This window comes from Centruroides sculpturatus, unplaced genomic scaffold, assembly GCF_000671375.1.
Source record: "Centruroides sculpturatus isolate CEXI.00-Female unplaced genomic scaffold, Cexi_2.0 scaffold987, whole genome shotgun sequence".
NCBI lineage: Eukaryota > Metazoa > Arthropoda > Arachnida > Scorpiones > Buthidae > Centruroides > Centruroides sculpturatus.
Genome location: NW_019385239.1, coordinates 205,838 through 220,039, shown reverse-complemented (window position 1 = coordinate 220,039; position 14,202 = coordinate 205,838). Strand labels below are relative to the sequence as shown.

At 28.2% G+C, this 14,202-nt stretch overlaps 1 protein-coding gene across 1 annotated transcript in view; it reads left to right on the top strand.

Annotated features, from left to right (window-relative positions):
* Positions 1-5,846: 5,846 nt before the first annotated feature.
* Positions 5,847-14,202, top strand: part of LOC111636585 (low-density lipoprotein receptor-related protein 6-like) — a 49,767-nt gene continuing 41,411 nt past the window's right edge. Inside the window, exon 1 of the mRNA XM_023381863.1 lies at positions 5,847-6,207. Coding sequence (XP_023237631.1) covers positions 6,156-6,207 — 52 coding nt within the window. The 5' untranslated portion in view covers positions 5,847-6,155. The remainder of the gene's footprint in view (positions 6,208-14,202) is intronic.

Sequence of the window (14,202 nt, the reverse complement as noted above, 5' to 3'; positions counted from 1 at the left end):
ATCAATAAAATGGTATTAGGTGCTATATATCATTTCTGTTATATTTTTATTTTTCTGTATTATTTTATTTCTGTTTCTGAAAGTTATTATTATAGTTTGTTTAGAATAACACTTTGATTCTTATATTTTTTATATTCTATATCTTTGAAATAAAAAAATGTGAAATGGAAATCAAAATGACATATTTTTTTATCACCTTAGTTTTATTTTTCAGGAAAAAATTTATCGGTAATTTAATGGTAAACTGGTATTTTAATTTTCATTTACCGAATTACCGGTAAATTTACAATCCCTATGCACATCTATCAGAACCGGCTCTGATTACATGAATATATAGGGTGTTCACAAAAGAAGTATACAACTTCATATTGATTTCATAAGAAAACTACAATACTAGCGACCTAGTTTTATTGATGAAATACATGGTATCTGAAAGATTTTTCATTTCTGAACGATACTTTCTTAATTCTAATAAGCGCTCGCCAGTAGCCAAGTGCATAAAACTCAGTGGCATGGCGTGACATTTGATGATAGGGAAGCTGTGTTTCTGTAAGAAGCCGACATCCAGGGACAATCAGTCAATTGCGTGTCAGTGATGATCTTGGGTCCATTCGTATCGTTTATTCGATAAGCCAGTAAAAACCGTAGACTTCTCTAAACTTATTTGGTGAAATAAAATGTGTGGTGGATGTACCGGTACATACCTGGTACAAAATATTCTTCAATTGTATGAATATACTTTTAAAGAAAATTATAATTAAATATAGCTTTGTAAAGAAACGCACATAAAAATATAAAATATTCTTCACTTTTTAAATCTTAAAACAATGCACTTAGTCAAATATCTCCCTACGAGTAACTAATGGATGGAATCAGAGACGGTCCTGGTAGGTGCATGCACGCGGGCTGCCAAATTTCGAAGGTGCGATACCAATCAATGTCAAATACCTCTTTTGTCACATCACTAGTAAATCTCAAAGGACGCGACAGAGCTGTTGTAGATTTTAAACGTTTCTCACCATAGCTGTAAAAATCTAAATATGTTAAACTTAAAAGTCATTTGTTTTCTAACTAATTCGTTTTAGGACCAAGTGTATTCAGAAATTTCCAAAATTTACAACTTTTCGGTCACTCTCATTGAACTGGAAAATTTTCTGTCTTTATTACATTAATAATACTGTGATAATCCGGAGGGATTCTCAAATCAATTTATATAATTTTACTTTAAACAAACTTGGGAAAAAAAAAATATATATTACTTTAAAGCTTAAAAACGATAAAATTTGGAAATAATTAATAAAACATCACCTAATAAGGTTATAAACTTTTACATCCTGTAAAAGTGCTCTGTCATGCCACTTTTACCAAGAACTGAGGATATTTTGTTTCCTTTCTCCACGCCTCGTATCTTAGAATTTTGCACTCCATCTAATCGAATGACACATCATTTCGGATAATCATGATGGTGCAGAAAAGAGGGATAAAGAGGCAGGTTTTCAGATGCTCTGGGCAGTTCCCCAGGACCTTGCCATAGAGAGGCAGTTCAATAGAAGTCGAACATGCCATAGAAAGTACTCCCCCAACGACTGAACCTGTCCTCCCAACTCCACTCTACAGGAAGAGAATCTATAAGGTACAAGATCCCAACATGAACAACGAGGTAAAATTTATTGTAAACCTCTCTCTCTCTCTCGGGTTAAATCTAAGATAGATCCTAGTCTCGCGATAGGATATAACTCCTGTCTTTCCATAGTCTACATCTGTATTATTGTTTGCTAGTGTTATTGTTAATTCTAATCAAATTATCAACTTCTATATAGGAATGTCCCTATTAGTATTAAGTTGGACAGATGTTTTATGTTTTGTTGTTCTATTATTTGTATTTGTTATTTTATTCTTCTATAATTAAATTATCAAATTTTTATTATATAACCTTCGTAGTCTGGTATTTGTTCTTATGCACAAACCCACACAGAATCTTACCACTCGGGTTCTGAGAAAAATTAAGCCATCCAGTGACAAAGTGAGCAGGTCTAACTGATCTGACGATTAGAGGGCCTGGACCCTCGTCCGTATTCTCACAATACGAATAAATCAGTCTCCACAGTACTCGGCTAGAGATGGTTCGGTTAAGCTTTTGTTTAAGTAAAATTTCGGCTCTTTCATCAGGGTTTTGTTTATGTCCCCAATTCCCTAATCGCTTAATTATTTAACTACTTCCTAAGTAGAAATAAGTCGAAACCAGTTACTTTGCACTCGAATATTTGTAGTCTTGGGAAAAAAGTGGAAAGACAAATTTTTATGAAAGCGGATATATAAATCGTAAATGTAAGGAAAATAAATTCTAGAGCTTTTTCTGTACCTGGTGCATCTCTCTCATTCATTAAATTTAGTTGTAAATGACGCTGTCAAAGTAACAGTTAATTTTTTAACATTGTACAAGAATTGTACACGTTTTTTCTATATCTCCTTAGAGATGGGATATACGAAATAGTACTATTGTGGCCGTCGGCCATAGTTTTATATATATTTTTGTTAATTTTAGTTAGGCTTAGTATCTCCTCTGTTCTTTTGTCTTAACTGTTCTAGAACTTTCTCCCTTAATCCCTATTCCCTCGGGTGACATCACCGATTCTGTGAAACAATGTCAAGAAGACAAAAGGAGCAATAACCCCCTGGAGAGGAGGCGAGGTGAAAGAAAGGAGAAGTGGCTGCGATTTCGTCGAGAGAGGACGAAAACGAGTGTGGTCCTGACCGAGGGGTCGAGCAAGAAGTAAGAAACCTTGCGATAGAAAACCGAAGGAGGATCATACCCTGATCGCATAGTGAGAGATCAGAGGTATCGGAACCTTGTAAGACGGCTGAATTATAGAGGAACGTAGGGCAATTGCTAAAGAAATCGAGTTCCCCCATGTTCAAGTAACGGCAAGCGGGAAGACCACAAGACAACTTCAGAAAACGTAGACGTTCATAAGAGGAAAGAAAATAAGGTCTGCAGTCATTAAGAATTTCAAGACGGTGAATCATCCGAGACCACGTGGCAGAAAACTCCCTGGTATTTTCTCCTTTATTCTACTACTATCCCTATCTATATTTTATTTCTCCTTCCTTAGTTTGTAAGTAGGTTAAGTTTAGCTATAAGTCGTGTGTCGGTTGCCACAATAGAGGCTTGTTTGTGTAGACGATTATTGTATGTATACGAACCCAATAGTCTGTAAGTTGGAATCATTTTAAAGAACCCGTGTTTGATGAATAAAAAAATTTTGTATTTTTACTCGTTTTATATGTTTCCTGTCTGCAATAATATATTGCCCTCAAACGAAACTTTACAATATCACTGGTTTAACATTGAAATCCGTGAGTAATATAAAATCGGAGAGCGGAATAAAAATATCAAATATTTTAATGGAATTTTTTAAACTCCTGTCAACTATACAGAACTATCATAAAAACATACCAGTAAATTCTTATCGGTTAAGTTATAAATCTACTCGTGATTCACGTAATCGGGCGAGGGCGGCCAAATATCTAGCGGGCAGGCGGCTAACAGCCCAGAATCGGTCCTGGATAGAATTGGATGCGGTATACGTGTAGCATCCACCCAAGGTCCTAGGTTTCCATCAGCTAAACCGGGTGAGGTTGGTGCTCTGTAAAGCGCGTGCGCGAATCTGGCTTTTTGGATGCTGACAATACAGCGCTTCCACTCCGCCACTAATATTCGAATATACAATAGCAATCTTATCTTTTTTTTTTTTTTCCACATGTAGTATAGAAATGGTGGCCGAGTGGACTCCGTCTCCGCTTAATGTTGGTGACCAGACCCTAAACACTGGAGTTCGATCGGGGAGGTTTGCGCCTCACTCGGACGAGCTGGCAGCGGGAGTTTTTCCGGGTTTTCCTCCTTGCCAATGACGCCTGAATAGGGGCCAGCTTCCCCCAAGTCCTCCCGGAAGTGTCTCCCTTTCTCGCGGGGGTTGTCTCTTATAAGGCCGGCTTTGGTCACTTCGTGACCTCTCTCCTGTCTTCTCGGATTGGTCGTCTTCGATAAGACCGCCTCTTCGGTTGCTGTGCGATTGGCCCCACTGTTTTTTCCGGAGTGAAAAGCGACGAGCTGCAGCACTCTTCTATCTAAAGTGAAAGTATAGAAATTTGTAATAAGATACATAATGCGGTTATTGTACGATACGATTGTACGATTATTTTCATAAAATTAATATGTATTTATTTTTTAGAAAATACAAGGGAAGCGGCGCATCCACCGCTTCCAATGACGGCACGCCACTGGTAACCTTGAGTTGATCAATGTCCAAATTTCTCCACGGACCACTAAAATTCTCTCGTGGACTATTAGTGATCCACGGATCACCGGTTGGCGACCGCTGATATAGGTCACACAAGATGTCTGAAGCACATGACACGACGTTTATTGTTAGTCGTACTGTACGTGGTTCCCGCGCTTTATAGAAAATTCCTGATTAGTTTATTCGATAGATAATCGTTAATTATTTTATATAAATTATAATTCTGGTTTGAATTTATGAAAATACTGTATCAAACCCCATCCGAGTTATTAAAACAGATTGATGAAAGCTAAAAACTGCAAACCAAGAGGGAGCAGTAACGTACGCCGTTAAGAGGGATTCTACCTTTCTCTACTGTCTATCTCCTCTCCCTCCCCCCTTTCCCTTTTTCGCCGGCTAAACACTCCGTTTAAGAAGTCTTTTGTTTAAATTGTTTTTATTTTTATAATTTTTTTTATAGCTCTTTTTGCCCCGTGAGAGGGCCGGCCTGTTTTTAGCAAGCCCATTATGGGTTCGGCCAGGCCCCCAATAGGGCAGCCGGGTAGTGAGGGGCCCGATATATCCGGACGAACCCCCCAAAATTCCTGGTGATTTATCGACTTGTCTGGATTCGAATCCTGGTCCTCTAGAGCAGTGGTTCTCAATCTTTTTGAAGTCGGGGAACACTAAACTTTGACATTTTTTCCCGCGGAACACTTACAATACAGTATATTAGCTTTAAAGCAGGGTAGCAGATCTTTTTGAAATCAAGAGCACTCGGTCTAGTAGATGATGACATTGGCATTTGCTGATTACATTCCCATAAAAAATTATTTTACATTGTATTGATATTTCTTTTGCAACAATTTTTAACTGTATATTTAATTTTTCGCGGAACACTTGAAGTGGCTTCACGGAGCACCCGTGTTCCGCGGACCACGTTTTGAGAACCACGGCTCTAGAGCGGTAGGCTGCCACCTTGACCGCTTGGCCAACGTTTTCGTTTAAGTATCCTGATGGTAAAATCTATGAATTTAAAATATGCGTTTTTAGAGACAAAGGTTAAAAGAAGGGTCCCAAATGTAAAATTCAACAATAAAATTAATTGTATTGCTGAGAGAACATTTAAAGTAGTCACAAAAAAATTAGAATGCTGACAACCATTCGAAATAAATTCGAGATGACACGTCATCGTGTTCACAAAAGAAATAAAACTATGCCTATGTTAGAGACATCTTATTAAAAGAATAACAAATATTTATATATTTTATTTATTATTACTGTATTACAAATTAAACTTTATATGTTACTGGATATTATTCTATAACTCTCTCTCTCTCTCTCTCTCCGTATATATATATATATATATATTATTATATAGCCTGTTTTATATGAAACAAATAATATAAAATTACTTACCGCTTAATATTAAATATACAGTATATATATGAAATATATATATATATATATTTAATATTAAGCGGTAAGTAAGCAAACCAATAGTATAATTCGTTTCATATAAAACAGGCAATACTATTGGTTTACTTATTTATCTCTTTACAAGCTCTTAACTTTAAGAAACGTCGTTAAGTGTCGCTTCTCTATTTATCTTCTTATCTGGTGACTTTGTTTATTATTTGACAGTATAGTGGCCTCTACTGGCGAAAATCCAAAACTGACCAATATCTCATTGTCTCGTAAACAGTTAATGGCATTTGAAATTCGTTAGTATAGATTATCTAAACTTTAATTAACAGTATAGATTATCTACTGTTGATCATACGAGGCAAGATGGAAACAAAAGTAAAATCACAAAAGAGAAAAGGTTATATAAAAGAAAATTTGGAATGATGCGACTATTACTTATCATCAATCATGATTTGGTTGAAAGTGATTTATGCACTTTCACTTATATGGACATGCAAAGGTAATTTCATTGATTATTATCTTAACTATTCAGATTATATCTCAAAAAGTTTGTTAAAGAAGCATTTCAAAATTAAATATTTATTACATTTAATCACTTCAAAACTATATTTTAATGGTGTATAATTCTGATTTAGTCCCAAAACAATTATTTGTTTTTGATAATTGTATTTATGGTTTGTTGTGTACTTTACATAATACATGCAATTAACATAAGTGCATTTCATAATATTACACTTGAGTATATGCAAAAGCTTTTAATCATATTGTGTTGTAAAATTTCATTTAAAAATTTTAAAAAGTTTTTTATTATAAAATAAATCTTATTTAAAGTACAGGTAACCCCCGTATAAAACGGTAGTTACGTTCCAAAAAATTGCCGTGTTATGCGAATCCGTGTTATACGAAACAAAGAACTAATACGAAAAGGAGGGTTAGGTTCCAAAAATTAAAAAACATGCTAGTATATTTTCATAATTAAGATAAATATCTTCATTAAAATTTTTTTAAGTGATACATATTAATATAAATTAAACAATGTTTTCTTCGTCATCACTAAAAACACTATTAATTAACCGAGAGCGTTTTCTTTTTGGCAAGTTATCCTTATCCTCTGAGCATTTTTCTGCATTATCTTCAGATCCATGCTTTACCTTTTGCAAAATGTATGTAATTTTAGATTGCTTGCTTCTAGTTAAAAGGTCTTTATAAATTTCCTTATATGGTGCTAAGCACTTATGAAGAATAAAGCAAGTATGGAATAAGGGAAAAACATTCGGCAACATCAGAAGCAGAAGCGTCGCGATCTGGCAACATTGAAACAAGTTTCGAGAAGAACCACGTGTATCGACAGAAGGCGAGAAGAGAAAATTTACATACTTAAGTACTAATAGTTCACGAAAATAATAATTTTCGTGAACTATTAGTACTTAAGTATGTAAATTGTACTTCTTATTATGGAGTCATAAACACCAAAAAAAAAACACTAAATATTTTTAATAATTTTTATAAATTAAGGTTGTTTATCTTTATATTTTTAAGTTTATATATAAAATCTTGAAGAGTAATACAGGTAACCCCTGTATAACACGGCACTTCTATAGCATGGATTTGCTCTAACATGGTTCGAGAATTGGTACCATCTCCCGTATAACACGGTACTTTTATAGCACGGATTCACTCTGACACGGTTCGAGAATGGGTAAAACCCTTATACAACAGGAAATGTAATAAATTTTTACATACTTAAGTAATAATAGTTCACGAAAATAATAATTTTCATGGTTACCTGTACTTGAAGAGTAATACAGGGTTACCTGTATTACTCTTCAAGATTTTATATATAAACTTAAAAATATAAAGATAAACAACCTTAATTTATAAAAATTATTAAAAATATTTAGTGTTTTTTTTTTGTGTTTATGACTCCATAATAAGAAGTACAATAACTAAAGTAGAAAATATTTTTATTCCTGTTTACTTAATTATGATTTTGAATTTGGAATTATAAATCCTTGTAGTGTACATTAAATACAATTCAATATAAGAAGTACAATAACTAAAGTAGAAAAAATTTTTATTCCTATTTACTTAATTATGATTTTGAATTTGGAATTATAAATCCTTGTAGTGTACATTAAATACAATTCAATAGTTTTAAAATTTATATTTTTAGTGTTAACACACAAATTAAACATAATTTATGTAATGTTTTATATTATGTTTATACAGTTTTGATGCTTTTGATATGTTATTCATATCACTGGTAAGCTTACCTACTACAATGATTTTTATAATTTTGGATTGTTTTATTTTTTACTACTGAAATTTTAAAATCAAGGAATTATTAAAAAGGGTAAAATAGTAAAATACTCAGTTTTAGTGGAATTTATATATATATTTGTGATAATTTATAATTTAATGAGAAATTTTATTCTTTATAACTTATAATGGAATATTTCTATAAATTGAATGATAACTGATTTCAAATTTAGCACAAAATTGAAAAATTTCAATATGAAAAATGTTTTATATTTTGAGAAAAATATTATTTTTGTTTTTATTAATGCTTCAAATTGAAATTTTTGTAATTAAAAATATTAAGTATAAACATTATAAAACTATGTTTAAAGTTTATGCTTTTAGTTAAGCATTATTTAGCTTAAATATTAAAATTTTTGAAAATAATACACATTTAAAATTAATTAAATTTATCACTTAATTAGATACAGAATTTGAAAAATATATTTTATTCAGAATTAGTTTATATATATAAATGATATTTTTCATTAAAAAAAATATATATTTGAAGAGAATGAAAATCTTATACATATTGGAATTTCATTCATCAGTTTATAATAAAACTTAAAGTAATTGATTGATTAAAATTTTGTTTTGAGTTAATTTCTATAAAAAATTATCTGCAAAGTTCATATTTTCTAATTTTGATTCAAAATATATTTGTTAGAGATGTATTATTTAGTATTATTATTATATATTATTTATGAATATAGTTCTTTTCATTTAAGAGTTATGTTTAATAATGAATCTTTATTTTTAACATAATAATAATAGATTTAGATGTTTAGATCATTACACTTTCAAATGAAAAATTTTAATTGTTTTAACAATAATTAAACTTGAAAATATACTAATCTTTAACAACTTAATTATTTACATACAAGCACATGTCTGTAAATAACTAGAAAATTTCTTTACAACAGAAAAGAATGTTTATTATTATTTTAATATTACCAAAGTATAAAGAACTTAACTGGTTCATTCTACTTTTTACACTATATCAGAGATTTACTTCAATTCAGTCAAACTGGTTCAAGGACAAAACTGACACAAAAAGATTTAAAGAGTTCTTTCTCATTTAGTAAATTAAACTAAAAAAACATCTAATTAAAATGGGACAAATTGATGTTAAAATAACTTTGAATTTCTATAATAAAACTTTGCTTTCTGCTATATCTAATGAAGAGTTTACAAAAAAATTTATTTTATTATTTATTAAAAGATAAATATTTTTCATACTAATATTAATCAATAAATTTAATACTTTTAATTAACAAATTTAATAATATATTTATCTCATGAGAGTTAAAATAAATTTTCTATTNTTACATACTTAAGTAATAATAGTTCACGAAAATAATAATTTTCATGGTTACCTGTACTTGAAGAGTAATACAGGGTTACCTGTATTACTCTTCAAGATTTTATATATAAACTTAAAAATATAAAGATAAACAACCTTAATTTATAAAAATTATTAAAAATATTTAGTGTTTTTTTTTTGTGTTTATGACTCCATAATAAGAAGTACAATAACTAAAGTAGAAAATATTTTTATTCCTGTTTACTTAATTATGATTTTGAATTTGGAATTATAAATCCTTGTAGTGTACATTAAATACAATTCAATATAAGAAGTACAATAACTAAAGTAGAAAAAATTTTTATTCCTATTTACTTAATTATGATTTTGAATTTGGAATTATAAATCCTTGTAGTGTACATTAAATACAATTCAATAGTTTTAAAATTTATATTTTTAGTGTTAACACACAAATTAAACATAATTTATGTAATGTTTTATATTATGTTTATACAGTTTTGATGCTTTTGATATGTTATTCATATCACTGGTAAGCTTACCTACTACAATGATTTTTATAATTTTGGATTGTTTTATTTTTTACTACTGAAATTTTAAAATCAAGGAATTATTAAAAAGGGTAAAATAGTAAAATACTCAGTTTTAGTGGAATTTATATATATATTTGTGATAATTTATAATTTAATGAGAAATTTTATTCTTTATAACTTATAATGGAATATTTCTATAAATTGAATGATAACTGATTTCAAATTTAGCACAAAATTGAAAAATTTCAATATGAAAAATGTTTTATATTTTGAGAAAAATATTATTTTTGTTTTTATTAATGCTTCAAATTGAAATTTTTGTAATTAAAAATATTAAGTATAAACATTATAAAACTATGTTTAAAGTTTATGCTTTTAGTTAAGCATTATTTAGCTTAAATATTAAAATTTTTGAAAATAATACACATTTAAAATTAATTAAATTTATCACTTAATTAGATACAGAATTTGAAAAATATATTTTATTCAGAATTAGTTTATATATATAAATGATATTTTTCATTAAAAAAAATATATATTTGAAGAGAATGAAAATCTTATACATATTGGAATTTCATTCATCAGTTTATAATAAAACTTAAAGTAATTGATTGATTAAAATTTTGTTTTGAGTTAATTTCTATAAAAAATTATCTGCAAAGTTCATATTTTCTAATTTTGATTCAAAATATATTTGTTAGAGATGTATTATTTAGTATTATTATTATATATTATTTATGAATATAGTTCTTTTCATTTAAGAGTTATGTTTAATAATGAATCTTTATTTTTAACATAATAATAATAGATTTAGATGTTTAGATCATTACACTTTCAAATGAAAAATTTTAATTGTTTTAACAATAATTAAACTTGAAAATATACTAATCTTTAACAACTTAATTATTTACATACAAGCACATGTCTGTAAATAACTAGAAAATTTCTTTACAACAGAAAAGAATGTTTATTATTATTTTAATATTACCAAAGTATAAAGAACTTAACTGGTTCATTCTACTTTTTACACTATATCAGAGATTTACTTCAATTCAGTCAAACTGGTTCAAGGACAAAACTGACACAAAAAGATTTAAAGAGTTCTTTCTCATTTAGTAAATTAAACTAAAAAAACATCTAATTAAAATGGGACAAATTGATGTTAAAATAACTNCTTAATTAGATACAGAATTTGAAAAATATATTTTATTCAGAATTAGTTTATATATATAAATGATATTTTTCATTAAAAAAAATATATATTTGAAGAGAATGAAAATCTTATACATATTGGAATTTCATTCATCAGTTTATAATAAAACTTAAAGTAATTGATTGATTAAAATTTTGTTTTGAGTTAATTTCTATAAAAAATTATCTGCAAAGTTCATATTTTCTAATTTTGATTCAAAATATATTTGTTAGAGATGTATTATTTAGTATTATTATTATATATTATTTATGAATATAGTTCTTTTCATTTAAGAGTTATGTTTAATAATGAATCTTTATTTTTAACATAATAATAATAGATTTAGATGTTTAGATCATTACACTTTCAAATGAAAAATTTTAATTGTTTTAACAATAATTAAACTTGAAAATATACTAATCTTTAACAACTTAATTATTTACATACAAGCACATGTCTGTAAATAACTAGAAAATTTCTTTACAACAGAAAAGAATGTTTATTATTATTTTAATATTACCAAAGTATAAAGAACTTAACTGGTTCATTCTACTTTTTACACTATATCAGAGATTTACTTCAATTCAGTCAAACTGGTTCAAGGACAAAACTGACACAAAAAGATTTAAAGAGTTCTTTCTCATTTAGTAAATTAAACTAAAAAAACATCTAATTAAAATGGGACAAATTGATGTTAAAATAACTTTGAATTTCTATAATAAAACTTTGCTTTCTGCTATATCTAATGAAGAGTTTACAAAAAAATTTATTTTATTATTTATTAAAAGATAAATATTTTTCATACTAATATTAATCAATAAATTTAATACTTTTAATTAACAAATTTAATAATATATTTATCTCATGAGAGTTAAAATAAATTTTCTATTATTTCAATTTATTATTATTATTTTTTTTAAATTTAAAATGCTTTAAAATATAATTTTTTTTTATTTTTTTAAGACATTTTAATTACTAGTATTTTGATATATACTGATTTAAAGATTCTAATTTAATAATTTTAAGTTTCTTTAATGTAATATTAATTATCTGATTAACAATAATCATCTCAAACAACTAACTTTTTATTCATACAGTACTTAATCCTTTCCCTTTTAGCAAACATTTTTGGATTATTCCTAATCCTTCATCAAGCTTTACAAATCAAACATAAATTATGTGCATTATGTTCAATTTGTAAAGCCTGATGGGTTAAGAATGAACTGAAAACATTTGCTAAAAAGGAAAGGATTATGTGCTGGAGTGAATGAAAAATCAGTTGTTTGAGATAAGTTATTCTCCAGTTTTTTAATAAATTTAACTTAATAATAATTAAAATAATCTTTGATTTCAGATTTGTATAATAATTCTAATTTGATTTTGTTAATAAGAATTATAATAAAAGAAGAGATAGACGACAATCTTTGATTTACTTAATAAATTTGTTCTGTAAAAGTTTCATTTAATTAATTAAATCAACATTATATAAATCTAGACTAATAGGTTTGAAGATTCTGTCTGTCCCATATCTTCTTTCTATTTTTAGGCTTACAGATAAAAACTTTGAACAGGACAAATTGTTTTGAAAAGAAAATGTTTGAATAGTTTGAAGTCAAAATAAACAATTTAAAGAAAGTAATCTTTTGTTACAAAAAAAATTTAATTATTGTATTTTTTTAAAAATTACTGCCAAAATTAAGTACCTGACATTTTATAAAATAAAGAGTAAATTTTTAAGTCAATACATGTTCTCGTTTTTGGATACAATATCAGATAATCAAAAACTCTGACAAATACAAAATGTTTAGTAACTCATTAAATAAATTGGATTTAAATACATTAATAAGTGTACAATATACCCTATTTTTCAATTAAAAACTACTTATTGAACATAATGATCTTAAGTTATACAGAAAAACACATAATTTTATTTAAATTGTATTTGTAAATTTTCGTCCGATGGAGATAATTATGATTAATTCTTTTGAAGACAAAGTCCTTTCCAAAAAAATATAGGAACTACCATTTATTAACTTTGTGTTCCAGACATTATACTTTTGGCAACTGACCTTTTCTTTTAGGCTACTAGCCTCCAAACAGTCCTTTAAAAAACACAAAAATATTCAATTAAAAATATAAACATTTTTAAAAAACAGGAACTGGTGATGTTCGAATGTCTTCCATTTTCCATCATACCTTCCTGTTTTGGCTTTTATCTACAACGGAATAAACGTTGGTAAAATGTAGATGAGGAAAGCTGGCCCCTTGTGACAATACTTTAAAATTCTTTTTGTAAATTTTTGTCTGATGGAGATAATTATGATTAATTCTTTTGAAGACAAAGTCTTTTCCAAAAAAAATATAGGAACCATCATTTATTAACTTTTGGTGACTAACCTTTTCTTTTAGGCTACTGGCTGCCAACTTTAATTACAACTGCTTTAATAAATTGTATTTATTAAAGCAAATGTATATCTGATTACAAAATTAAAATCTTTAATCTTAAAATTTTCTGTTTTTATGAGAAGTCATCACAGTGAATTCTTTAAAACTTTTAGAGCCATTTTTGAGCATCATTGATCACTTGACTAACATTCACAAAATAAACCACTATACAGTACAGTGAATTTCTTTTATCTCTCATTATCTGTTAATGATCATCTTACTCGAGTATGTTAGTTGTATGAGAAATTATACTTTAATAATAGTAGCACATACTTATTCCTCATTGTTTCATATTGTTACAGTAGAGTCTCGAAAACTCAGCACTTGATAACCCGGCAGTCCGGATAACTCGGCCACACCCTGGCAAGGCAAAAAAATCCTTAGTTAATTAATTTTCATTATAGACAGCTTTATGCCTCATAAAGTATTTTTCTGAGGTCTATCTTATCAGGTAAATTACTGTACACAGTGTATTCATTAATTTTCATTTTCATGTAGTAAAGGCTCTATGCCTTCATAAAGGACGTACTTTTCCTTTGTTTAAGGGTATTTGGGCAGTTTATTCTCTGTTATATTCTCAAGTAAACAATACATACAAGTACAGTACAGTATTTTCTGAGGAAACACTCGTACTTATTTTTTTTAACCCCATTCTCGATAACCCGGCATTTTCACAAACTTGGCCACCCTTCGGTCCACATTAGG